The following is a 27280-nucleotide window of genomic DNA, read 5'->3' as shown; positions in this document are numbered from 1 at the left end:
CAACAGAAATTGGCCTAAGTTTTTTGTATCTTTTTGCTTGCTTCCATTTTTGAACTTCTCTGTTGGTTGGTTACTTGATCCTTAGCTATCTTCAGGAGTAAAAAGGAGCCTTTCTAGCTGGATGACTAGATATCTTTATTGCCTGTGTACCCCACTCTGCCATAGTGATAGTATATGCAGATCCACTGGCTGAAGCCAAAGAGGGCCAGCCCTTAGAACTGGGAAAGTAGTAAGATGGAGTTAGTTGGCCATGACACATGACCAGTTGCAGAGGGTTATGATGATGGCAAGAATGGAGGTTCTGCCACAAATTGTTCAATGTTGTCAGGCGTATTACCCTGTAGTGGATTTAGTATTCTGCTCAGAGTAATTTGTGTTTTCCTCATAAGCATTCTTTGGGGATATTTTTGGCTCTACAGACAAGCAAAATGAGGCTCACTCACATGTCTAATTGAGGCCACATTTATTACACACATGGCCAAGACACTATTGTACTTATTGTCTTTCCAGAAAGAGCAAGGATTTATTTGGGAGCAATTATTTGCAGCACAGTAAACAGATACATAATAGGTTCTCCTACATGCACAGAAAATAAACAAGCTTTACAAAATTAGTTACTTAATGTGCTTTAAAGGAGGTAAAATAGATTAAGATCCTAGGAGATGGGAAATTTTACTTGATATCCCTGAAAGTCAAATACCTGAAGTTCTGAATGGCTCATCTGGAAAACTGTAGAATGGATTGGCTGATTAATACTCAAACTTTCATTGCACTTTAAAGTTTGATGGTAACTTAGAGTTTAACTTTGTCATTCAGGTTGTAAAAAGCAGACCGAAGTGCTACTAGGTTTAATTTTTAGATATGTATTTGGTATTTACAAGTTTCCCATTTCCTTATAGGGCAAATCTGTTTAGAGAATATCTTTGTTCAAGCATTACCTATCTTAAATCTAGTCTTAGCAACTGAAGTATAAGCCCAAGTACTTGACATGGTTCCTAGATGTTCTGCATAACTATCACATTGTCAACAAAGCTAATGTGATGTGCAATTATTATTATTATCTCATTGTCTGGAGTAGGGAAGTTAGTATACTTTCCTTTTTCCATTTTGATTGCCATCAATTGTGTATACAGCTCTTTTTATGATTTTCATTGCTTTTTGGAAGCACAGTTGATCATGTTTTGGTGCATTTAAATATTAACATATTTAGCTAGGGTCATTGTTTGAGTATGATTCCATCTTTAGATTCTGGGTACGCATGATATTTGTCTTATGCATTGGCATATTCAGGTTATGAGCACATATAAAAAATTTGTGTTTACAGAGAGGATGGAAGGAGAGGACTTTTTACATTCTAGCAGGCGGATGGAACCTCTTTGTAATGGGAGAGTAATTTTACTTTCACTTGCACTGGTTTCATTTTCAGTTCAGGAGTTTATCATTAAGCTGTTTACTAAGCATCATTGGTTTTGGATGAGCTCTCATTTCATATGTGGACTGTTTGCCACCTGGGGCTTTGTGGAATCCTCGGTCTCACTTGGGGAAATGTCCAAGGCCTCAGACTGTGTTACATTGTGTGGAAGACGCCCTCGCTTGAATGTGGAGGTTCTGTGGTTGTGTTTCTGATCTTCTGAATGTTTTCCTGTGTGCCTTGGAACCAGTTAGTGAGTCTGAAAGGACAAAGAATGACCTACACTCTGAGGCCAAAGGCCTGTACACCTAGAACAGATACTTATCCAAGTAGCTGGAATCCAAGCCCCTGATTGTGACACTTGTCTGACCTTGGTTACATTAAAATTAAATTCATTTCTTGAAGCTTCAGAGTTTATTACTAGGGGTATTGTATCTAGGGCCTGTTGGTGTGTTGCAGATCAATTAAAATAATTCCTATGAGATATTTAATGTATAGCTTTTATGGCTCAAAGTCAAGTCTTACTGTAAGTTGTTACTGAGATCAGTAGTAGCCATGACCATTTCTGGAGTATCCTGTAGTCCTTGAAATGAGGTTCTGTTCAGTCACCCTCCAGCTTTGTGCTTTGTGCTTCTACAAAGCTGCTCTTTCTGTGTGCAGTGGGGTAATGACTTTGACTCATCTCTGGTGTTTCTGTCTTCCAGCATTGACTGAAGGCTACGTTGGGACCCTGCATGAGAACAGACAGGGCAGCTCTGTGCAAATCCGCAGACGCAAGGCTTCCGGAGACCCATACTGGGCCTACTCTGGTAAGTGGGGCTGCTCTGGTTGGGATTGCACAGCGTCTGATTAAAAGTAACCTGTAAGCACTTTCCTTGCCTGAGTTCTATTTGTTCATACCTTTTGTAGTTAAATTAAAGGTTGAAATATTCAAGGCTGTTTTCCTCAGGGTAAAAATGCCTTCATTTATCTTTCCCCACTATTTTCTGGACATGTTTTTTTTCCCCTCATCAAATTGTGTTTGTTTCTAAACTTTCCTTGTTGATGCGTTATCATAACAAACTTGTAACTTTTTTGAAAGATGTAGCCTTTTCCTTTCTGTTTATTTCATGGCAAAGATTCCATAGAACTGACATAGGACTGGTGTTGAGCTGCTGAAGTATCTACTAAGTATTATACAGCATTAGATATCAAAATGCTGCTTTATGTTGTAAGCTGAGAAATACAACTTTCTCTCCAAATCAGGTCTTGTTTGGAAAATTTTCTTAGCCTTCTGCTCCTCTATATTCTTCACTTCTTTCATTTTTGTTTTTACTTTCAGCCTTTGAGCTGAGGTAGTTGGGGAGAATATTATTGCAACTGTGTTGACTTAATTACATTGAAAATGATTATATATATATATATTATATATATATATATATATATATATATATATATATATATATAGGGGAAAACAATGAAAATGTGCAACAATGCACAGACCTTTCTGTATTACACTTCCTTACCCTCAAATATGTTAGAGATTTTGAGGTGTAGGAATATTTGGACAATGTATCACAGCTAATTAAGGAGGAATGCTTGAGGAAGATAGCTACTTAAGAAATTGTGTTGCCACTGAATCATTCCAATTCTCTGTTTTGAAAGGGCTTGGAGGCACAGTATATTTGTCTTGGTAATAAATCTATGCATTAGGTAATGTTGTTGCATATAAACCTGAAGGTATCCTTTTCATAATAATGGCCTGGTTTAAATTCTGAATTTCCACCTGCAAATCCTGTTAAATTTATGTCAGTGTAAAATTTATAGGTCTGATCTTTAATTACACCTTATCTATTGGCTTTTTGCATCCTTTTGTCTATTGATAAATCTCCTGCCCCTACTGGGAGAATTGCCTATCTGTTTTGTTTTGTTGTGAACAGATAGTTACACTGAAGTCTTCAATCACCTCCAGTTCCTTGTGATTAGAATTATCTAATTAGAGCCTTTTTGTCACTGTTTCTGATAAATGTAGGAAATTGGGAGATGAAAGTCAGAATTACATATATATAGCTTCTTGCCAAGAAACTCAAAGAAAAATTTATCATTTTGTACTCTGTGGTTCTGAGATCAGTCAGGAAGAGGCATAAAGTGGCTTGCTATTTACAGTTCGTCAATTTAGAATAATAATGCTGATAGTCAGGAAATGGGAAGGTACAACCCATCAGTATATCTCCAGTTGCAAATGGCCATGAAAACTTGAGAGGCCAAAACTTTTTTCTTTGTCAGGAAAGGACCTAAGTGATACCAACTTTGGGATGGGGCCATTGTGAAGGAACTTTGATGGGCTTAAGGAGTTCTTCCTTTTTTGTTTCTGCAATGCACAATGCCTGGATTGGGGAGTTTCCTCTGTCACTTGAAAGGCTAAAGGCTTCAGAGTTGATATACTTTTCTTGTCCAGATCTAGATAGTGAACTTCTGATGATTATTAGACCCTATGGTCTTTACTGTATGAACACATTTCCACCATCTTTGCTTAAAAGCAGCTATAGGTTATCCCAGATACACTGGTCATGTCATTGGAGGCTTTTTTATGGACTCTGGAATTTGTATAAATTATAAATCATGTAATTATCATGTACCGGGAAATGCCCTTCTTTTTTTCTAGCCATATCATTCGTACTTTGCAGGTGTGCAACAGCCAAAGCAGCAATTGGAGAGCGTCCATAGGCTACAGTCTGTTATTGCTTTTTTTGATTCATTTTTCTCTGGAACTTGGGTGGGACATTCAAGTTAGGAATCCTTAAGAAGGCTGTATGACTGGCTTGGAAAAGCCGATGAAGTCACTTGGTAGTTGTGAAGAAGGAAATAAGGAAGAAAGAGGCAGATGTAGTTGATGGCACAGGCTGATTTTGACTTAGTCTTTCCCTTCAGATGGATTTCCTCAGTAAGTCTTCTAGGTTGCAGTAAATAGTTTCTGTGACTTTGCTTTTGGAAAGGACTTGAGTGGAAGATGAGTGAAGTGGGGTGGAGGGGTGTGTGGCAAGCAATAGATTTGGGAGTTGGGCTGTTGTTGAGTGTTCTGGGTTTTCTTGTCCTGGTTCTGAGGTTGCTTTTGTATGTGTAGAGTTTGGTAAATGATGCTGATCCTGTTATTTTTTGGGGGAAACTTAAAATTTATTTTGTTGGGGGTCTTTTCTATCTCAGAATCCCCTCCTGTCACTAGGGCGGGAGTCTCCTTTCTTAGCTTTTCTAATAAATCTTACTTTAAAACTAAAAAAAAAATTTATTTTGTTGCTTAAGAGGAAGAAACACACACATACACATACACACACGAGGTTGACAGGGAGAGAGTGATCATATCTGCTGGCTCATGGTCTGTATGGTCATGGCTGGGCCAAGCTGAGGCTGGAAACTCTACGTCTGTGTGAGTGGCAGTGACCCAACCATTTGAGCCATCACTGTTGCCTCCCAGAGTCTACTGTTTTTTTTTTTTATTATTATTATCAGGGAGCTAGAATTGGGAGTGGGGCTTTGACCCAGGAACTCTAGTATGTGAGGTCCTCATCTTAACTACTGTGGCGAATGCTTGCCTCCTGCTGTTGGTTACTGTTTATGGTGCTGTATTCTAATCACTGTGCACAGTTTTGTGTTTGAGCTGTTGTGAGCGTGTTTATAAGATGCTGTTATGACAGTAGTTGTGAACTTAAGGGGCTTTTCACTTTTTACTTTACATCACCGTGAATCATGCAGACGTTCTGTATTTGAAATATTTAAGAATTCTACTTTTGTATGCTCATCAGACAGTGCTGTTGGGACCCCTGCAACATTAGCATAGAGGACTGTTTATCCAGGAACCTGATAGACTTCCATCGTGGTCACCTGAAGATGGGTTATCTGCCTAGGTCTTCATTTAGTGTACTGTAAAAAGGGAACCATGGTATTTATGGATAGAAAAAGTATCCCACAGAACATATTGTAAGATTAGTAATAACTATTAATAATATGAAACGCTTTGAACATCTACTATAGATTTTTTTTCCCTTATGCTAACATATTACAGAAAAGAAAGGAATGACCTTTTATGTATTTGATGCAGAATTACTCTGGGAAAAAATGCGGCAGCCTCAGAGTATGTCACTGGAAACATTAAAACAATTTCTTTTCTGTTAGTTTTATTCAACAAAGATGTAGATATTTTTCTGCATTTCTTGAGGTGATGACAGCTCATGAATTTTTGAGCTTTCCCAGAACTTCAGTAATTATTACACAAAGAAATCACACTTGCTAGGTAGGGCATCCATGCCGGAAAGGGAAATGAGAAACAAATCTGGAGCAAGTTCAAGTGGAAATTTCAAGCATTTTTTTTCTAAAGTGTGGTCTGTTTTCTCTTCTCTGCCTCAAGTACTTGGAGAAAAACAGGCTGTGGTCTGCTACTTCCTCAAACCCCATGCCCTCACCCCCTGTCCCACCAACTCCTCAGTCCTCCACCTACTTTTAAATTGTTTGGTTTTCTGCATTTTAAATAATCTCCAATTTATGCTCCTTCTATATAGAAAGAGTTTCTATAAATCAGTTTAAGGGCTGAGGGGAAACATTTCTCATTGGTTGAGAAGTCCAAAATTGAAACATGCAGTGATCAAAATTGCCTGCAAAAAGTGTCTGGCATTGAACTCAGTGAAGGTCAAAGAAAATTATTCTAAGAGGCATTCCTGCATTGGCCAGGGGATACTCGAAGTCTTGTCTAATTGTCCTGGGGCTTGATGATTTACTCAGCTGTAAAACAGAGATTAGGAGAATACCTGTAAGGATGGATTGAGGGTAAGAGGTAACATATTTAAGCACATGGTTTAAGTTTTGGTTTCAACCTTGGAAGACAATAGGTGTTACCCATTTGGTTTTTAATTATATGCTACCCCACTACATTGTTCATACAAACACCTTGTTTTGTAACATCAATGTCTGTAGGTGTGTGTCTCATTTCCCCAGCTAAATGTAGACTCCTGAAGGCAAGGATTATATCTCATAATTCACCATTTCTCCTGCTGTGTGCCAGAGCATCTCATTTTGTGCATATTCAGTGCATATTTTTCAAGTGGGCAAATGGATGGGTGGATAAATGAATGCATGCCAGAATCTGTTCTCAGGAGTTTGCTGAGGGGGGATCCTGCCATGAAATTCAGATAAATTAGTGGGTTTCACCGTTGGATCCCATTAAGTAACAAGCTCCCCTGGTGAACTTAAGATACAATTAAATTTCTAAAATTATATTTTCATGCCTATTTTAAGAATGTCTTCACAGAGCCGATCAAAATACACATGCCTGCAAAGTCTGCTTTTTGTCATTGCAAGAATGGAAGGCACGTGGAACCTCAAGGTTTTGTCTTCATGTTGTTCTATTATTTGCCTCTCCTGGGAAGTTTCCCATGGGGTCTCATAAGGAAATTTTTTCTGTAGAGGTGTTTCTTTCACAGCCACAACCTTTTGTCTGTTGAAGCCACACCAGTGAGCAGGAGTCGGTCTTGGGACTCATCCTCCAAGTGTACATACTTATAAACATTTATGAAATCACCTCCAGAGAGAAGATGCCAAAAAACTTTAAATCAAAGGGAAGGATCAAGGTAGTTTTTTTTTTTTTTCAATGAGAAGAGGAAATTAAAATATCCTAAAACTGAGAGAACAATTTCCTTTCAACAGTAGGATTTAAAAAAAAAAAAAAGACAATCTCAGCCAAGCATTGAAACATCCTCCAAGTGTCTTCAACATATGGCCAACAAATTTTCTCTTTTATACATAATGTCCTGATTAGTGCATGACCATATGTGTTTTTTCTCACCCTATCTATCCTTGTAACCACAGATCAAACATAAAATAAAAAGAGTACCTATAAGAAGCAACAGTTTGATCTTCACTTGTTCCCAGCCTCAAGGTACTGGTTGACCAAAACATTTAGGTAGGAACAAGGAAATCCAAGAATAACTGCAGATAAGGGTTCCACTCAAGTAGCATAAAAATCTAAAGGGTGTATTAATTATGGTCAGAGATGGGCGTGTGGTCTAGCAGTTAGCAGCCCATGTACTTAGAATAAGTAACTGGATTCTGTCTAGTTCAGACAGTTTTGTTTGTGACCATTTTGAGGGGAAAAGAAAGAAAGAAAGAAAAAAGAACCCCCCAAAGCCTCAAAGGAATCCAGAAAGGAAAACCCTTTTGTCTCCATAATTGGCTGTATCTACATTTTTTTAGGTGAAACATTTTCACTAGCATTTCAAATTTTATAAAACGCTGATATGCGCCATGCAGAGACTAATGAACTGATATTGATTTAGTCTGAAAATGAACATGAAGATTTATTGAGCCAAGCAGTAAATATTGACCCAGGTGGAGATAAGGTCAATATTTACTTTGACATCACATAAATCCTAATATTCATTAATCTATACATTTTGAGGGGCCACATAAGGCCTAGAGAGAGTTATCTGTAAGTATATATTTTTCATATCTGTGATAGATCAAAGTCAAACTTTTTTTTCTGGTCATAAATTTGAAGGCATGATGTTACCTCCTTTGAAGCTAGCTTCTTGGAGGTAACATCATGCTTTTATAAAATTTTATAAAGATGAGGGGAGTGTGGGTAGGTGGAGGGACATGAGTAATTTAAAGGTTCTACAGAAAAATAACACCCAATAAAAGTGCATGCCTAATAATCAGAGTGATAAGTTGCATGTGCTCTGTGATTTATTTAAATTCTACAAGTCTCTTCCGTTCTAACCTTACAAAATGTATTCATTTGTTATAACTTATTTGGTTCATAGAACACAGCTTGTGATGATAGCAAATGGGAATATCTCATCTTTCCCTCTGGATATTGTTAAACTGTGTTGTGCGGGATCTTCTTCTACAATCAGAATACGTGTGGAAGCACACTTCATTGGCCTTTCTGTTGTTACAGTTACTATTTGTATGAATTTTTGTCCCTTGGCTTGTCTTTTCCACTTCTCTGGTGTGTTGGTTTTGTTAGCCACATTAACGTAAGGAAAGAAAAATGCTAGAACTCCATCTACCCTTGTGGGAGACCAGATGAGACTTCTGGATTCTGTATTCTTCTGCCTAGTTCAGCCCTAACCGTTGTGGCCCTTTTGGAGTCAGTGGACAAAAGATCTCTCTTTCTTTTTTTGCAACTACTTCTCTCTCTAACTCAAATAAATAAATCTTTAATTTTTTTTCTTAACGGAAGATGCATTTAGCCTTGTGGGTAGAATGCCAGTGTCCCACTGCAGAGTACCTGGGTTTAGTTCCTGCCAATGAAGCCTATTTCACCTTCTGGCAAGTGTGGACTTAGAGGGACCTGTGTGGCTCAGGTGACCTTGTCACCCATGTGAGAGACTCGAGTTGAGTTTCTAGCTCCCCACTCTGGCCTCAGTCGCACTCCAGATGATGAATGTGAAGCAGTGGCTGGCGCTGTTCCTTGCTACCTCTCTCTATCTCTCAGTGCCTCTGTCTGCAGATAAATTAGCAAGGAAGAACACCGCTTTCCTGGATTGTGGATGTTTAGGACTTCCATTATATAGCTCAGAGAAGTGCAGAATCTATGCCTTCAAATCGAACTTTCTGCTGTTATTTACTCACAGATCACACAGTTACCAGTAGTCTTGCTCTTTGAGCAAAAGTCTTGATCTTACCTGATGTTGTTGTGTCCAGCATTGTTTAACTGTGAAGTAGCCATGTTAATCTTTAGAGATTTGTTGGCTGGTCCAGAAATGATTCTCACTAAGGAAAGAGAGGGCACGACAGAGAGTGAGAGGGATCTTCTATCTTCTGGTTCACTTTCTAGATGGCCACAATGGCCAACACTGGACCATACTGAAGCCAGGAGTTAAGAGCTTCTTCTGGGTCTCCAGCTTGGGTGGCAAAGACCCAAACACATGGAGCATCTTCCACTGCCATTAACAGGGAGCTGGGGGGCCCGGTGGCGTGGCCTAGCGGCTAAAGTCCTCGCCTTGAAAGCCCCGGGATCCCATATGGGCGCCGGTTCTAATCCCGGCAGCTCCACTTCCCATCCAGCTCCCTGCTTGTGGCCTGGGAAAAGCAGGAGAGGACGGCCCAAAGCTTTGGGACCCTGCACCCGCGTGGGAGACCCGGAAGAGGCTCCTGGTCCCGGCATCGGATCGGCGCAGTACCGGCCCGTTGCAGCTCACTTGGGGAGTGAAACATCGGATGAAAGATCTTCCTCTCTGTCTCTCCTCTCTGTATATCCGGCTTTCCAATAACAATAAAATATTAAAAAAAAAAAAAACCAAAAAAACAGGGAGCTGGACTGAAAGTGGAGCAACTGGGATCTGAGCTGACACCCATATGGGGTACCAGGGTTGCAGGAATTGGTTTTCCCCACTGTGCTATAATGCTAGTCCTCGTGTCATAATATTTTTAAAAAAATAATCCTTTGGAAATCAGCTGTGTTAAGGTGAATGTCTCTTTGTGTTGATCTTTTGTATGACTAGAGCTTGCCTGTATTAGTTTTAATTTACTTTAGCCCCATTTTTATTGTGTAAATAAGGCCAGCCCTAAGTGTGTTAAAAACCTATCACTGTATGTACATAGTTTAAAAGTTTGCCTTCTTGAGAAATGTTTTGTAGTAACTTGAGGAATCCTTATTTTTAATTGTATCGCCATATCAATGATTTCCCTGAGTGTTAAGATGGAGTGTGATTTTGTTCTGTGTTTAAAATGACTGTACTATACTGCAAGGGTTTGATTTTTTACATAATAAAGTCATTTCTTCTTGGGGTCTTTTTTAATCAGGAAAGATTCCCATTTTGGTACAAGTAGGTCTTTTAATGCCTCCCTGTCACTTGCCAGTCTCTGTTTTCAATAAGGAGATAGCACTTGCCCCCAGAGTCTTCAGCTAGGATTGTATCGTATTATCTGATCCTGTGGCTTTCATTATTTTTTTGGTACCCTTCATGTCTGGAATGCCATCCTAGTTTTCTATCTCAGTGTGTTAAATTTACTATTAAATTACTTGTTAGGGACAGGCATTGTGGCACAGTGGGGGTCAGATGCTGCTGGCATTCCATATCAGATTGCTGGTTCCAGTCCCTGTGGTTGTGCCTTGGTTCCTGCTTGCTGATAATGTGCCTGTGAAAACAGCAGCGGATGACCCAGTTTGGCTGCCGCTGGGTTTGAGGCTTCTGTCTTTGGTCTTGTCCAGCCCCATCTACTGTGGGTATTTGGGGAATAAGGCAGGAGAACAAAGATCCTTCTGTCTCCCCATTTCCATATCCCTCTATCCCTTTGCCTTTTAAATAAGCAAAATAAATCTTTAAGGCAGTATTTAATAGTTTATAAAAGTTGGTCAATGTAAAAGTTGGTATGTATGTATGTATGCCCTCTCCAAGGCAAAGTTACAGAGAGAGAGAGAGAGAGAGAGAGAGGGAGGGAGGGAGGGAGAGAGAGAGCGCAAGTGAGAGAGCAAGAGATAGATCTTACATTTGTTGCTTCTGTTCCCAGTGGTTACAAGGGCCAGGTCTGGCTGGTCTGGACCAGGAGCCAAGCACTTTTTCCACAGTTCCTATACAAATACACGGGGCTTGAGCCGTTAGGCCATCCTCCACAGCCTGTCTAAGCACATTAAAAGGGAGCTGGATAGCAGCTGGAGAAGCTGGAACATGTGCCCAAATGGGATGCCAGCATTGCAGGTAGGAGCTTTACCAGGTATGCCACAGCTCCTGGCTCTGAAGTTGACTAATTGAAAGAATGATTCTAACCAATAATATAGTTAGCATTTCAATATGGCAAAGTAAGTCATCTTTGGTAGGAGAAATTATTGTCTTTAAAATCCTTGCATTGTAGATCATAAAATTAAAGTTTGTGATATGAAAAATTGGAAAGGACATAGCATTCATGAATTGGTTGAGAAAATTAAAGAATGTATTTAGTGTGTAGGTTCATTGTGAGTGCTGATTGTGATATAGTGAACTAGATTTTCAGATACCCTAAAATACACTGATCCAAGCTCCCAGAATTCTGCCTTTGGCATAAGGCAGGTCCCCATAACCCTCTTCCTTGATTTTGAGATCTCCTGACGATCCTAGAATAAACTGTGCACCCAGTTGTCACCATCTATTATGATTGGTTATGAGCTCTGATTTCTTTGATTTGTCACATATTTTAAATATCATCTCTGCTTATCTCAGAGAGAATTGCAGAATTTGATGATATGACTTGGTGGTGTCTTAGGATATAATACTCTCTGTGCTCGCTATGGCAGCACATATACTAAAATTGGAAGGATATAATAGTCTGCCACCACTTAATGTTTTCTGTTGATCCTGAGATTTTTCTTGGATTTGGGAAGCTACTTGATCCAGATTTCCTGTTTATGTTATCCCTCGTCTTCCAGTTTGAAGAATATCCCCCCGGAGGAAGACAGGTTTTTCTGAAAGATACATGAAGTCTTTCTGCTCCCGCAGTCATCATTTAGTAGTTCTGCCTCAAATATTATTGGCATCTTTCCCTCCTAGAATCCATTTGTGTCTGGTTTCCCCTTCTCTCTGGTACCAAATATTAGGAAAGTGTTTGTCCTTAAGCAGGGTGTGTATATCATTAGTACAGTTGTACTTGACTGGCTGTTGAGAATTTTAGCAGGAAAAATGAAATTGGAACCTTTGCTAGGCTGTGTGACTTGTACGCCCTGAGATGAGCCAACTAAAGCCATTTTTAGCTTGTTTGTGCTTCTAGGGCTTACTGTGATAATGGGGAGTATTTTCTTCTCACCTTTGTTAAGTGCATAGTCCATGCTCTCCTCTTAGGGAGTGATTTTGACACTTTTTGAAGGTCCTGTGGCTTTTACATTCTGACACCACCTCCTAATGAGCCTTCTTTTAACATCCTTTTTGGGTTCAGATTGCCCTTTCTGTCACCATCCACTAGGGTGTGAAAAGCAAGTATCCACACTCATGGCCCATTGGGCTGCCTACCTGCTGTGCCAGAAAGAAATGGTCAGATTTGTCTTACTATGTTGTCCGAGTACATTGTGGCTATCCATAGTATCAGGATTCCATATCCGCCCCACCAATTTCCATGGAGCCAATTTCCAGTAGTGTGTTTGGATATGACAAAGATTTTTGAAAAAAAATCCGTTGCAGTTTTTCATAAATACCTCTTGACTAGAAGGCTTAATAATAAGGGTGGTTTATTGTTTATATCACAGAATACCTCTGGGTTTGTTTTTGTGCCCTGCCATCTTTAAGATTTGTTTTCCATGTTTATCTTTGCCTGATTAATGGGTAAGTTCAGTACTCAGTTTCCATGTGGTATAATATGGCTTCAGAAATTCCAAAAGTCAAATGCTGAGTATAAAATCAAGAGAGAAGGTGATGTGGTAGGGAAATGAACTGTTGTGTGCCTCTGTTCAGAAGCAAGTGAGATTTCGGTCAAAGCATCCTACCCCCTGTTCAATCTTTATATTTCTTTGGTCAGACTTAAATCACATGCTAAAGATTAGAACAATCTATGAAAAAAAAAAGTAGAGTTAGCATGTCTGACATACACCAATCGGGATTTAGCTGGTTGTTGGATACATAATGCATAGTGGCTGCTGCTCTTGTCAACATTTCCAAATTTTTTTTTTAAGATTTATTTATCTTTTTTATTGGAAAGGCGGATATACTGAGAGGAGAGAGAGAGAGAGAAGATCTTCCGTTTGATGGTACACTCCCCAAGCGGCCGCAATGGCTAGAGCTGAGCCAATCCGAAGCCAGGATCCAGGAGCTCTTCCAGGTCTCCCAAGCGGGTGCAGGGTCCTAAGGCTTTGGGCCGTCCTTGACTGCTTTCCCAGGCCACAAGCATGGAGCTGGATGAGAAGCAGGGCCGCTGGGGTTAGAACCGGCGCCCATATGGTATCCTGGCGTGTGCAAGGCAAGGACTTTAACTACTATGCTATCACTCCAGGCCCAATATTTCCATATCTTAAACGTTAAGCCACACCATGGCACTTAACAGTGGAAGAAATTATAGGACAGAAGTTTGTTTGGATTTTCAAGAGCATTTATTTCAGAAGCCTGATACTGTTGGGAAGAATAGAATAAATTTCCTTGAGTTTAGAGTCCTTTAAAGTATTAATAGCAGTGTTGTTTATTTCTGCAGCCACTAATCAAATGAGGCTATTTAATTAAAAGAAATTAAATCAAATTTAAAAATCAGTTTCTCAGTCTCACTTGTGCCATGGTTTAAGTTTGCAGTCACTGTGAGTGGCTGTGGCTTTGCTTTTGTACTGTTCAGGTACAGAATATTTCCATTCCTGCAGGAAGTTCAGTGGGACTGTGTTGAATGTAGACGTTGAGAGGAATCAGCAAGTTGTATGTAGTGAGCTTTAACTCTGTCCCAGGCCCAGGGCTATTTGAGCTCTGTCTCTGACTGATGCTCACACCAACCCCTGAGATAGGTCCTCTTTGCCAAAGGGGAGAAGTTGGGAGAGGCAACCTAGTGGAGTCCTTTCTTGGGTACTGCCATGTGTCTGCTGGCCCTGCCCTCCCAGTCACTGATGCTGTGACATGGGACAGATCTGCTGCTTGAAAATGTTCTTCTAAACGGGAGGTATTTGGTGCAGCTGTTGATTTAAAAAGCTTTCCAAAAACCTTGCCTTGTGCCTGCCTAATTCAGGAGGGCCCACAGAAACAGAGAGATGGAAAGGGCCTGGCTACACTCTCTTTTCCGTCTTCACTCATTGAGTCTTTTGCTGAAAGAATATCAAATATGGGCTAGGTAGGGAACTGACTTCCAAACATAGGACTGCAGTAAAGGATAAAACATTTGAGAAGCTTACAAAACGTTATTGGAAAATAAAGGGGAAAAAGTGTACGGATTTCAAAATTTTTTTGCGTTAAAATAACCTTTTAGTTCTATTTTATGATACATTATGATATGTGTAAGGAGTGATTCAAACATCCCATCTTGGACCCAGCGCCATTTCCTCCTCCTCACAGCTCACGAAATTACACACCTGTCCATCCATCCACCAATTAGATGCAGCCCAGCATTTCACCTGAGAATCCTAACCCCAGTCTCTCCTGGCCCCTCCCCCAACCCAGCCCACTTACCAATCATCCTTAGGCAATCATGTGTGACAGTCTGACGCACCAATCCCCTGGCGTCTGCCCTCAACCCTGCCCAATCCCCGCCCCAACACCTTGTGGATTCACCTGAACCACATAAAGGGCCCCCCAGGCGCCTGCCCTCCTTGTCTCTCACCACCTCCGTCCAGTTCCTGCCTCGCTGGAATAAATCTCCTGAAGTACGTCTTTGTGTCTAATGTCTTCGGCTCACCATAAAAGAACTTGATTTCGGGAATTAGCTGCGCATAACAACGAAAGAACGGTAAGAGCTTTATGTGCTTTTAAATAACTAACAATATGCTCTTGTATGCAGTTCCCTCCACAGGTGGACAATGAAGCAAACTCAAAATAATGCGTAGTTTCAGCATACCATTGCCAAAGATGTTGATGGTGTGGGAAATGTTCTTTTAGTTTTGAAAGACACCTCTGATAAGGTTTTACTTGAGCAAATATAATGAGAGGCTGAAAATACGTGTTTGTGGAGTAAGCGTTGTAGGCAGAGAGAAGAGGAGAGACAGCTGAACCAAGCAAGTGAAATGATGGATCCAAAGTCACCCTATTAGTTTCCTTTTGGCAACTTCTGGCACAGTATTCTTGCTAGAGATACATTTTCCTTTCTGGTAATGAAGTCCTTGTCAACTGTGGACTGATTGGCCCCAGGAGAGGGTTTTTGACAAAGTCTGAGGGTGTTCGTTGGTTGTCACAGGTGGTGCTAATTGTGTAAGCAAACTTCATGTAGGGGGATGAGGTCCAGGATGTGCCTCAGCGTCTTCCATGGCACAGAACAGCCCCGTCACTGTGATGCTGTGCAGTTACTGATCCTGCTCCTTAGCTGCGTGACTGTTTCATTGTGCAAGGTGTTATTTGCAGGATGCCGAAGGTATCAGAGAATCCAATTTGTACCATGGTGTTTAACGCTCTTTGGGGACTGAAGAGTAGAAGTAGACAATTTGGCAAGCTCCATCATCATATGCCTACAGTCCTAACGAAATGGGGCTGGACATTTGGTACAGCATTTAAGACTCTACTTGGGTGCCAGCGGGTACAGTGACTCAACTGGCAAATCATTTGCCTGGAATGCTGGGATTCCATATGGGCCCTGGCTCATGTTTCAGCGGCTTATCTTCTTGATACAGCACCTTGCTTATGGCCTGGGAAAGCTGTGGAGGAAGGCCCAAGGCTTTGCGATCCTGCACCCACCTGGGAGACCTGAAAGAGGCTCCTGGCTTCTGGCTTTGGATTGACTCAGTTCTGGCTTTTGTGCAATTTGCGGCGTGAACCAGTGGATAGAGAATCATTCTGTCTCTCCATTTTGTGTAAATCTACCTTTCCAATAAAAGTAAATCTTTTTTTTTTTAAGACTCCAGTTGGGGTGCCCATATGCCGTGTTGGAATTGGGCTATGCTTATAATTACACTTCCTGATAACGTGTACCCTGGGAAACAGCAGGTCATGACTCAAGTACCTAGTGTCCTGTGACCAAGATGGAGAACCTGGCTTAAGTTCTCTGCTCCTGGCTTTGGCCTGCCATCTCTGGCTGTGGAGGGCAATTAAAACACCAAAATGTCTGTCTGTCTCTGTGTCTTTTCTTGTAAAATAATAACAGAGGAAATGGCCTGCACTTAAATTCATTCTATTTTTTTTTTTTTGACTCTGGTTGTGGCACCTACCTCTTTTGATAAGTATGTACGAATGATGACTATGCTACATTAAAGACGTTGTGAGATTACTCTTTCTTTAGTACATTTTAATGTTTAAATAATTAACAATTTTTTTTAAATGTGTCTTATTTGTAAGGCATGGAGAGAGGGAGAGAGACAGCGACCTGCAGATGTGAGCAGAGACATTGATAGGGAAAGCGCTGTGATTTAGTGATCCACTCCTTAAATGCCTGTCATAATCAAGGCTGGTCAAAGCTGAAGCCAGAGCTAGGGACTCCATCCAAGCCTCCCATGTGGGCGACAGAGACCCAAGGAATTTGAACCATTCCCTCCTGTCTTCCAGGGCTCTGGAATTTTGGAATAGAGCCAATCCTTGAACCCTGGAACTCCAAGATGGGATGAAAGGATGAAAGAATTAGAAGCTGCCCTTAATGTTTGCCCCTTACTTTTCTCTTTCTTTTTGTGGTCCCCTGTGGGTCTTCCATGTGTCAGCTGTTTAATGTAAAAAACTCTTGTGAAATAATGTCCTCCTCAGTATTGCTAACCACCAGAGATATCTTGAAAAATGAACTTCAAGGCTGTGAGAAAATTTTCAGTTTTCCGGTTTGTAAGCTTTGACAAGTCACTTAAGAGCTGGGCCCTTAAACAGTTAAGTGATTTTCTTTTTTTAATAAAGACATTGGTAGGGAAAAATCTAGCTGTGGATGGTGATTGACAGGCCCTTGCAGTGCAGGTGTTTCACGTTGTCAACACCTTTACATGGAGTGAGGTCATGTGAGTGCTGCAGTGACGCCCATCGGCTCCTGCTAGAATAGATTCTCTGATACGCTGAGGTTAAACAGGTACCTTGTGGTGGGGTGTAAATGCATGTGTGTTTGTTTCCATGTGTTCTGATGCCCTCACCGTTCCACAAAGCAGGTCATCCCTGTGTGCTTGATCTGCCCCATGCCCTCTTGTTCCTGTGTCGGTATAAAGATGGTGTGTTCAGTTCTCTGCCCTCAGTTAGCTCAAAGTCTTTGAAAATAGGATGTTATTCTTCCTCCCTCTCTCCTCCTCTCTGTATATCTGACTTTGCAATAAAAATAAATGAATCTTAAAAAAAAAAAGAAAATAGGATGTTATTGTCAATGACAGCCCCTGACTTTATGGGTTAAGCATGCCATACTCTACTGTGGTTGTTTTCATATTTTTCTTATATGTCTACAAAAAGCTTAAAATATACAGGATCATTCCTTTTCTAGGTTCTTCCAGAAATACTCCAATAAACTGGAATGACACCTTATAGATGCTTTTTTTTTAAAAAAGATTTATTTATTTTTATTAGAAAGGTGGATATACAGAGGAGAGACAGAGAGGAAGATCTTCCATCCAATGATTCACTCCCCAAGTGACTGCAACGGCTGGAGCTGTGCCAGTCCGAATCCAGGAGCTTCCTCCAGGACTCTCACGAGGGTGTAGGTTCCCAAAGCTTTGGGCCGTCCTCGACTGCCTTCCCAGGCCACAAGCAGGGAGCTGGATGGGAAGCAGGGCAGCTGGGATTAGAACTGGTGCCCATATGGGATCCTGGGTGCATTGAAGGCGAGGACTTCAGCCGCTAGGCTATCGCGTTGGGCCTGTTTCGGGTGCTTTGCTTACATTGTGCGCACGTGTTTATCACTACTACTCCCTCTACTCCTGCCACTGAGAGCTCCGCTCCTGAAGCTTGTTGATAGTGAAGCAAAGCACATCTGTGTTCAAACAAGTGCTGGGGTTGTTTTAGCACCCTTTCCAGCCCTGGATTTCTTCTGAGTCCTGCAGACATTTCCAGATTTTGCCCATCACTGCTGTGGACAGGAAACTTTTTGTAGTCATAATTGTTCTTTGAAGTTTCTTCCTTTAGATTTCCAGTCTAACACTTCTAATTTATCCCACATTTTGCAGATCTCCATGTAACTATAAAAGGAGTAGAATTGGGATTTCAAAATTCTGTGGTGAAAATGAAAAATGCATTATAATAAGAATGAAAATGTGTGGCTGTCACAAATGTATCAACATCATTCTTGTATTAAAATGTTTTTAATTTAAATCGTATGTTACGAAATAACCATGGATGATTGAGCCAGATTGCCTTGGAAATGGAAGAATTGGTAGAGTGCATTTGTTTTAGTAAATAACTTTTAGTGGCAAGGAAGCTGCTTCATGTACCCACACCCCATTTGCTTTTGGCTCATGATTTTCCTGTAGTAGATAAATTCTCCTAATTTTCTGCATGTAGACAACCAAAAATGCATAATTCTCATTTAAATAATATATCTCAGGGTAGTTCCAATGGAGATTTACATTTTACAAAATTTGTTTCACTTTGTATGCAGAGCAAAGTATTCGTTGATACTAATTGCTTGAAATTTAGTTATTTTTTTTTAAAGATTTATTTTTATTACAGTCAGATATACACAGAGGAGAAGAGACAGAGAGGAAGATCTTCCTTCCGATGATTCACTCCCCAAGTGAGCCGCAACGGGCCGGTGCGCGCCGATCCGATGCCGGGAACCTGGAACCTCCTCCAGGTCTCCCATGCGGGTGCAGGGTCCCAATGCATTGGGCCGTCCTCAACTGCTTTCCCAGGCCACAAGCAGGGAGCTGGATGGGAAGTGGAGGTGCCGGGATTAGAACCGGCGCCCATATGGGATCCCGGGGGTTCAAGGCGAGGACTTTAGCTGCTAGGCCACGCCGCCGGGCCCAGTTATTTTGTTTTAGTAAGCTAAATACAGCTATAGTCTAAAACGTGGAAAACACAAATTTCCAGTGAACAAAGATGTGTCTGTCCATGGACTAGAGAATGCTTAAAATGCAAGTTCAGAGCCGTATTTGATGTTTTCTTGAGTTCTTAGAACTGAATAGATTTATGCTCTCAGAGGCCAGGAAATGTAATAATTAGAAATGTATTAATTGGTTTTAGATTTTTGTCTGTAGAATGCGAGTCATAAATACTGTGAAGAATTCATGTTTATGGTCCTGGAATTTGATCGAGACAGAGCGTTATTCATCAAGAAAACCTTCAGTGCTCTCATTTATCACAACTAATCATGAATTTATCTCTCTGTAACTCACAGGTGTGATGTATGTCTTTTTGTGGTAGGGACATTTACAACAGGAATTAATTTCAGACTTTGGGAGACTTTTACGGCCAGTTTAACTGTTCACCTAGAGATTTACATAATTTTACTGATTTCCTGGCACTAGCCTCTGGGAGTAGAAACGTTCTGCACAGGAAGAAGTCATCAGTATGGAAATGCTGTGGCCCTGTCTGGCTGCTCCTGTTCTGAGTCTTGGCATGGCAATGCCCAGGCAGGCGTAGTGGCCGAGAGCTTGTATTCCCCCAAGTCTGTGATGCAGTGGGACTTGAGCAGGCTGTTAATGGGCTTTGTGTGTAAGGAGTGTGGTCACAGAAGGCAGAGATCAAGATATTAATGAAATGCACTTCGCTGCAGGACTTCTCAGAGCCTTTAATGAAGAATGGGAAACTCATTTTCATTGTGAACTTGAACATTAAGAAGGGTTGTAAACAGAAAGGAGGAAAATGGGTATGTGGGGAGAGTGCGTTTCCAGGAAGATTGAGAGGAGACAGTGGATTGAACACCACATGTTGGCTGTGTGTCTGTCCTGGTAAGGATTTCCCAATACCTGTGAGTGACTGTTCTGGTGCCGTTGGATGTGATGCAGATGGGGGAAAGTCACTCTTTTTTTTTTTAATTTATTTATTATTTTTAATTCATTAATTACATTGTATTATGTGACACAGTTTCATAGGTACTTGGCTTCTCCCCAAACCCTCCCACCATGGTGAATTCCTCCACCTTGTTGCATAACCACAGTTCGGGAAAGTCACTCTTAATGGCTGAATTGCATGTCACTCACACACCCACGATGAAGCAGTGAGAGGAAAAGTGATGTCATTGTATATCAGAAATATTTACCTCTTATCACAGGGAGGGGTGCATTTTGTATGAAGGAATCCCTTGGGGGGATTAGAAACCATTTAGTTTACAGTGCTGGAATTATGCATCCTAGTCACTGTCAATGAAAATCTTGTAGAAATGACTAAGAGCCTCCTGAAAATGATGGTGTAAGAAACTGTGTAATGTTTTTATTTCATGTTGTATTTGGACTAGAGTTTGAGAGTATGGGAAGAGGAAATAAAATATGGTGATATGAATCTGTCGTTGTCTTTTCCTTCTGATCATAAAAAGTAGCACTCCGCTCAGTTGGGATAATTAAATGTGTTTCTACCTGTTGCCTCATGGCCCCTGGAGAGGTAGATGGGGCAAGTTGCCATTTCCTGGAAATCACTGGTACAGAGCACGTAAGAAATGATAGTAATGGGTAGTAATAGCATGGAATAGTGCAGAGTGATGCAGCTGACAAATTTGTTCATGATTTGGGATTTGAAAACTTTAAATTATTTATGTGTTTTTTAAAAATATTTATGTATTTTTTATGATTTATTTATTTATGTGGGGTTTTGTTAAGATTTATTTTTTTTATTGCAAAGTCAGATTTATAGAGAGAAGGAGTTATAGAAAGAAAGGTCTTCTGTCTACTGGTTCATTGCTGAAGTGGCTACGATGGCTGGTGCCAAACCAATCTGAAGCCAGGAGCCAGGAGCTTTTTCTATGTCTCCTATATGGGTGTAGAGTCCCTAGGCTCTGAGTTGTCCTCCACTGCTTTCCCAGCCCATAAGCAGGGAGTTAAATGGGAATTGAGACAGCCAGGACACAGACTGGCACCCATATGGGATCCTGGCGCATGCAAGGTGAGGAATAGCCACTGAGCCATAGTGCCAGTGCTTGTCCTGTCAAAGCCAGGAGCTTCTTCTGAGTCTCCCATATAAGTGCAATAGCCTAAGGACTGGGACCATCTTCTCTGCCTTTCCAGGCTATAAGCAAGGAGCTGGATCTGAATTAGAGCAGCTGAGACACAAACTTGTGCCAAATGAGACCCTGGCAATACAGGTAGAAGCTTAGTCTACTATGCCATGGTGCTGACTTGCCCTCTGGCTCTTGTTCTCATCTTTAGGCTACTTCATGTCAGCATTAGAGACATGCTGCTTTTTTCCACTTCTGCTAGTCTTTCTCATGGGATAGGTAGGGTGGAATGATAGATTGGTAGGAGATGAGGGTGTTGAAAAGAAATTGTACTGTTACTGTTTTAGCACTGAACTATGCTTTGTTGTGTTGTTGTTGTTGTTAGATAACAGATACATGATAAGGAAGGTCTGACACTTTTAGAGGTAAAGCTTTTGGTTCCCATAATGGTGAGTGAAGTTTATAGAATCTGCTAAACTTCTTCATCTCTCTGTTGAAGCTCTGGTACCTCTAAGGAGGAATACCAGGGGTTCCAAGTCTTAAGAGTCACTTTTCTTCTTTCTTTTTTTTTTCCTTTAAAAGCAAGCAAAGCCAAAAAACTAAAGCTTCCTCTCTAGGTCACAAGGTCTAGAAATCTATGTTCTTATGGTCCTGGAGTTGCATTCAGACTACGAGCTGAGCGTTGCACATGGTTTCTGTCTTTTTGTTCACTCGTAGTTAGAGATCTTAGACATGTTTGGGTTTTTGGTTCAAATCCATTGTTATCCCTCCTAATTCATTTTATACTTCAATTCCACAGAAGAGAAATCTGAAATGTGATACCAAAAATCATTCTTGTGCTTATGCGTGTCGTGTTTTCTACTGTGACTGTTTTCCTATTCCAGTGGACAATGGGAACGGTTGGGGACAAGTTGGGACATTTGGGAAGTTTGAAGATGGCGTTTCCTCACTCCCCTGTTCTTTCCTGAGCCGTATAATAGGGTTGGGGTAGTTCGAGCAGCTGTGGAACCGTGATGACCTCTGGACTGTCCTTTTCTCTCTTGATCAATTCCAAGTGGGACCAACTGGAGAGAAAACCAGGGTTCTCTGGAGGTGACAAGGCTGCTGGCTGGTGGAAGGAGGTAAACCAAGGGCTGTGCTGTGTGCCCTCTCCCTGTCAGACTTGGGGAAGCTCTGGATTAGCATTCAGTGGGGATTCCTACACACACCAGCCTCTGTTGCTATGATTATCACAGCATGGAACAGTTCTCTTCCTTCTGATTTAATTCTTGTGCGGTTGATATATTTTTCCTCATTTTTAAAGAAAGGCTTCTTCTATCTACTGGTTCACTCCCAAATGGCCAGGAGGAACCTGGAACTCTATGTGGGTCTCCCCTGTGGGTCGCGCTGGCCCAGACCTTTGCGCCACCTGCTGCTGTTTCCCAGGTGTGTTAGCCAGGAGCTAGATTGGATATGGCATAGCTTGAGTTTAGATTAGTTCTCTGATATGTGATACTGGTGCTGTAAGAGATGTCATAACTTGCAATGTCACAGCAGCAAGTTATGGCGACAGTGTCTGTTAACAATGCATGGTAGATATCTTCATGGGTCATCCATAAGAGTACAAGTCTTTCTATAATCCCAAATACCATGCATCACTGAAATATGTCCATATTGATGGGCATTTGCACTATCCACTTGCTGGGCATAGTCGGTGTTACTATATTCCCTCTTCATATGCTGGTGCTTTTACGTTTTAATAAAATGGTCAGAAATTGGATTGCTAAATCAGACTACAGTGTCACTTTCCCCCATGCCCTTTGGTACATGGCTTTTCAGATTTTATTATTTCTCCATCATAAAGAAAATGAGAAAAGAATGGAATAGCTTCATAACAGTCTGAAAATAAGTTGACTGATCAACCATGAATGAGTTGCTTTCACAGGCAAAAACAGCATTTGAAGCATCAGATGTTAGTTTACTGAGCTTAAAAGCAAAACACACAAGCAGGTACATGTCATAGCCCATATAACTGTTAAGTTTCTGCTTAAGAGGATTGAATACAATCTGTAAGATATTTGAAAGGATATCTGACAAATGTAATCCTGTGGAAATTAGCTGGCAAAAAGGAAGTAAGACATTTTCTGTGATGATTATTAGAGGAGATAAAATATTTGAGAAATGAAAATGGTCTATTGGTTTACTTGTTTTCTTAGACGTTACCCACAGATTTAAAAACTTTTTCTTTCCCCCTGAAATGGAAGAGGGACCAGGTGACTGCAGATTAGTGATAGCAAAGTGAAAAAAAAAAACCACTATAATTTGATGGAGAAACACGTTACAAAGTTCCAGGGTACCATGCATTTGAATGGATGATTCTTGGGCAGACTTTGATACTTCGGGGGAGTGATGGTATTAACTGGATAAACAGTTAATTCATGGGTACTTTATTCTGTGCATAAGAGTAGTAGGTCATTTTTCCTGCCAATCCCCAAAAAAGGGTTTGATTTTTGCTGTTGTGGTGTAGGTGGGAAAGTACAGATTTAGAGAGCTAAGTAACTGACCCTGAGTTCACTTTTGAACGCATTACGAAACAGCCTAAGCTAAAACCCACACTCCAATACTGAAAAACATTTTTTGCATGAACAAAGGTCTTATCCACATATCTCACATTTAGGAAATATCTAACAGATTGAAATCCTTACCCTAAGCATGATACTAAAGGAGGATTTTTATTAAAAAAAAAAATTGATTCCAAAAGACAAAGGGTAACTGAGTTTTGTGCCTGAAGAGTCACCCAAGTGTGAAATATTCATGCTCAATCTGACCATCCCATGGGGAAGTTTTGTGTGGCTGTGTTAATTCATTTATGGATTTTGTGAGTGATTCTAAGCACACTTTCATGCCCCATTTGGATTTGCTCTGCTGGCGTTTGAAAATCTGGCTTTCTTGTAAGTAATGTGAATGCCAGTAATGACGCTGTTGCCCGGATAATTCACTGAGGCGGTCAGATCCATTTCAGCCTAAGGAGAATGGCAATGGAAATGGTCAGGGCCGGGTGGATCCTGGCAGCTTCTGTTGGATGCAAATCTAGTATGCTTTCAGTGTACAAGGCTGAATGTGTCTTGACTACTGTCTTGGGAATTTCCGAAGCTCAAATCATTACTGTATAATTAGGTGATGTTAAGATCATTGGCAATTATACCGTCATCAACACAGGGAGGACATGGCATGGATTTGTACAAGTAGGCAGAAGAAAATAAAGGATGCTTGCTTGCCTGCTCATGTCAGCTCTACCTGCTATCCACATGTGACTATTTGAGCTGCTGCTGAAGAATACAGTCTTTTAAAGGTAATTGGTTAAAAGAAGGTTGCACTGGATACCTAAGTGTCCCTGGATTGCACTGTGTCTGGTCCATCCTCTTGAATGCAGAGTAAAACTTTTGATTCTTTCCTCTCCATTTCCATTCTTAGTGGGAACTCTGTTTTGCCACAATACCAAATTAATGTTTAAAAATGTATGTATTTATTTGAAAGGCAGAGGGAGGGAAGGAGGGAGGAATTGAGAGGGAGAGAGAGAGAGAAAGAGAGAGAGGGAGAGAGAGAGAGAGAGGTGGGAAGGCACATAGATTATCTGTTATTATCCACTGTTCACTCCCAAAATGCCTGCAGCGGTCAGGCATGGGTTCTGCCTGTGTGAGGAGCTGAAAATCCAAATCAGGTATCCCATGCGGGTGGCAGGAGCCCAGACACTGAAGCTGTCACCTGGCTCTCGGGATCTGTGAGCTAGAAGCAGAGGCGTGCAGTGTTGGACATGGGCATCCTAACTAGCACTTTAACAGCTGGGCCAAATGCTCACCCTAAAGATTGGTATTTTCCACCAGTTTGTGATCGTGTGGCACATTGTGTACTTTGTAAACTTTCACTATTTTTACACTGGCAAGATGACAGCAGTAAATTGGTTTAACTCCGTATCTTCATTCTTTCATTCAAAATTTCGTTATGGGGAGTGATTTGGAACCTGAAGGATACTGTTGCTGGGGGAATGGAAATGCTGACCAATGCCAAAATACCCTATTATGTGTTTGGGTGGCAGCTTTGGGATTTAAGTTCCTTGAGAGTTCAGTAGCTATGTGACCTAAGTTAATATTATTATTGGAATTTGCAGTTTATTATTTCTTTTTAAATTTGAAATGCAGAGAAACACAGAGATGAACAGAGAGAAAGAATGTATGCCAGCTGCCATATGCTGGTTCAATCCTCATATGCTCCCACCGTGAGCTGTGGTCAGGGGCGGAGAGCTCAATCCAGAGTCTACCCTGTGAGTAACTTGAGCCATTCTGATAACTGCCTTAGCTGGAGGCTGAAATTTAGATCCAGAGCTTGATATTGAACTTGGGCTCTCCAATGTGGAATACAAGCCTTCTTGCTGACCTTTTCACTGCGAGGCTTAACAACTGCCTTTCTATTTATTTTACTGAGGAGATTGGTGTTTACATTAGTGTTTTTCGCATCTATGCCAAATGTGATAAGAAATACCAAGGTATCACTTGATGATTATGGAAAGAAATAGTTTATGTCTGATGTAGCTTACTTTCTGTTGCTGAGATGAGATCCTCAGTGTTGAAAACCTAAAAGGAGACGCTGTCGACAGAGCGCAAGGAAGGTGTCTTCTACCCTAAGATCTACAGAAGAAATTCCATCAGTGCTTTCAGTCTCAAGGTACTTTGATAGTCTCTGGTTAAAGTGATCTGTGACCTTGTATTTGCCTTTTGCTCTCTTGTACCTTTATCATTGAGAACATTTGTCATTCTTGAACATTCTTCAGTTTTTCCTGATTCGCATACATTTTGAATCTAGAATGACTTGTCTGTTGTCTGTTAAAATCCTATCTGTGCTGGGCCTGGCATGATAGCGTAGTAGTTTAACTCCTGGCCTTGCACGCCCCGGGATCCCATATGGGCACTAGTTCTAATCCTGGCAGCTCTACTTCCCATCCAGCTCCCTGCTTGTGGCCTGGGAAAGTGGTTGAGGATGGCCCAAAGCTTTGGGACCCTGCACCCGCGTGGGAGACCTGGAAGAAGTTCCTGGCTCCTGGTTTCAGATGGGCACAGCTCTAGCCATTGTAGTCACTTGGGGAGTGACTCATCGGATGGAAGATCTTCCTCTCTGTCTCTCCTCTCTGTATATCTGACTTTCCAATAAAAATAAATAAATCTTAAAAAAAAAATCCTATCTGTCCTAAGGGAGTGTCTCAGAAATCACTTTTAACTTAAATATTCCCAGGGTGTTTATTTTGCACCATCCCCCAAGTTGAATTAATGACTATGTACCTGTGTAAATTTCCTTACTTATGTGAGTGTGTGCGCCGAAGTTTTTGCTATGTACTGACTGGTGCTTTGTATACTGATTTCCAGAAATTCTTGAGGGTCAAGATTCAAGACTTACTTTTCTTTGATTTTCTGCTAGGTTTAACTTGGAGAGGTTAGACCCGCATTGAAAAGTTCCCAAATAAATATTTGAAACATTTTATTGAATTAAGTGTTTCTTTGGAATGTCAAAAATAACAGCTCTCCTAGCCATAAATAATGAAATGCTTACTTGGTAGCTTTAGTTTATAAAGATCTTAGAAGCACTGTCCTGGAGAATTCTCTTCAATAATGGAAATGTTCTTTTCTGTGTTCAGTAACATGCTAACCACCAACAAGTGGCCATGGACCACTTGAAATAGGGCCAGTGGAAGAATGAAATTACGTTGAAATCACCATCTGTGGCCAGTGACTGTGAAAGTGAAGGTAAAGTCAGTTCAGTCTTGATCTTTCCTCTTTGATTTGGCCATATTTGTTAAGCAGCTGTTACAGAGAATGCGTTTTCTAGGCTCTGGAGAACTGGAGAATACCAAGAAATGTGTGTTAATTCTAGGACAGTGTAGGTCTCACAGTGCTGTGTTGAGGTTGACAAAGTCCTATCACTAATATAGAGCAGGAAAGTTAGTGTTGTCAGGGTAACAAGGGAAATGTGTTTACCTAGAAAAGAGTGATTTTTAGCCAAGAATTGTTTTAGCTTGTTTTACTCTAGTTTTCATCAATGTAAACACCTAGGACAGCTACCTATGGGGAGGGGGAAGTTTATTTTGGCTCATGATTTTATAGATTCAAAATTCAGGATTATGTGGTCACATTGATGCTGTGTGATAGATGGCAGAACACTTGTGGTGGGGATCACATGATACGCCAGGAAGCAGAGAAGGGAGCTTGCTCAGTTGTCCGTGTCTGTTCTATATAGTCTCTTCCTATT

The 27280-nt window shown here is 41.0% G+C and overlaps 1 protein-coding gene across 3 annotated transcripts in view; it reads left to right on the top strand.

Moving 5' to 3' along the window:
• PTPRG (protein tyrosine phosphatase receptor type G) overlaps positions 1 to 27280 on the top strand; it is a 698717-nt gene that overhangs the window by 184734 nt on the left and 486703 nt on the right. For all 3 annotated transcript variants that reach the window (XM_058678459.1, XM_058678457.1, XM_058678460.1), the window contains exon 2: positions 2116 to 2220. In XM_058678459.1, the coding sequence (XP_058534442.1) occupies positions 2116 to 2220 (105 nt within the window). The remainder of the gene's footprint in view (positions 1 to 2115; positions 2221 to 27280) is intronic.

The sequence above is a fragment of the Ochotona princeps genome, chromosome 21 (assembly GCF_030435755.1).
Source record: "Ochotona princeps isolate mOchPri1 chromosome 21, mOchPri1.hap1, whole genome shotgun sequence".
NCBI lineage: Eukaryota > Metazoa > Chordata > Mammalia > Lagomorpha > Ochotonidae > Ochotona > Ochotona princeps.
Note: the sequence above shows the minus strand (reverse complement) of the source record. Positions and strands in the feature narration are given on the sequence as shown.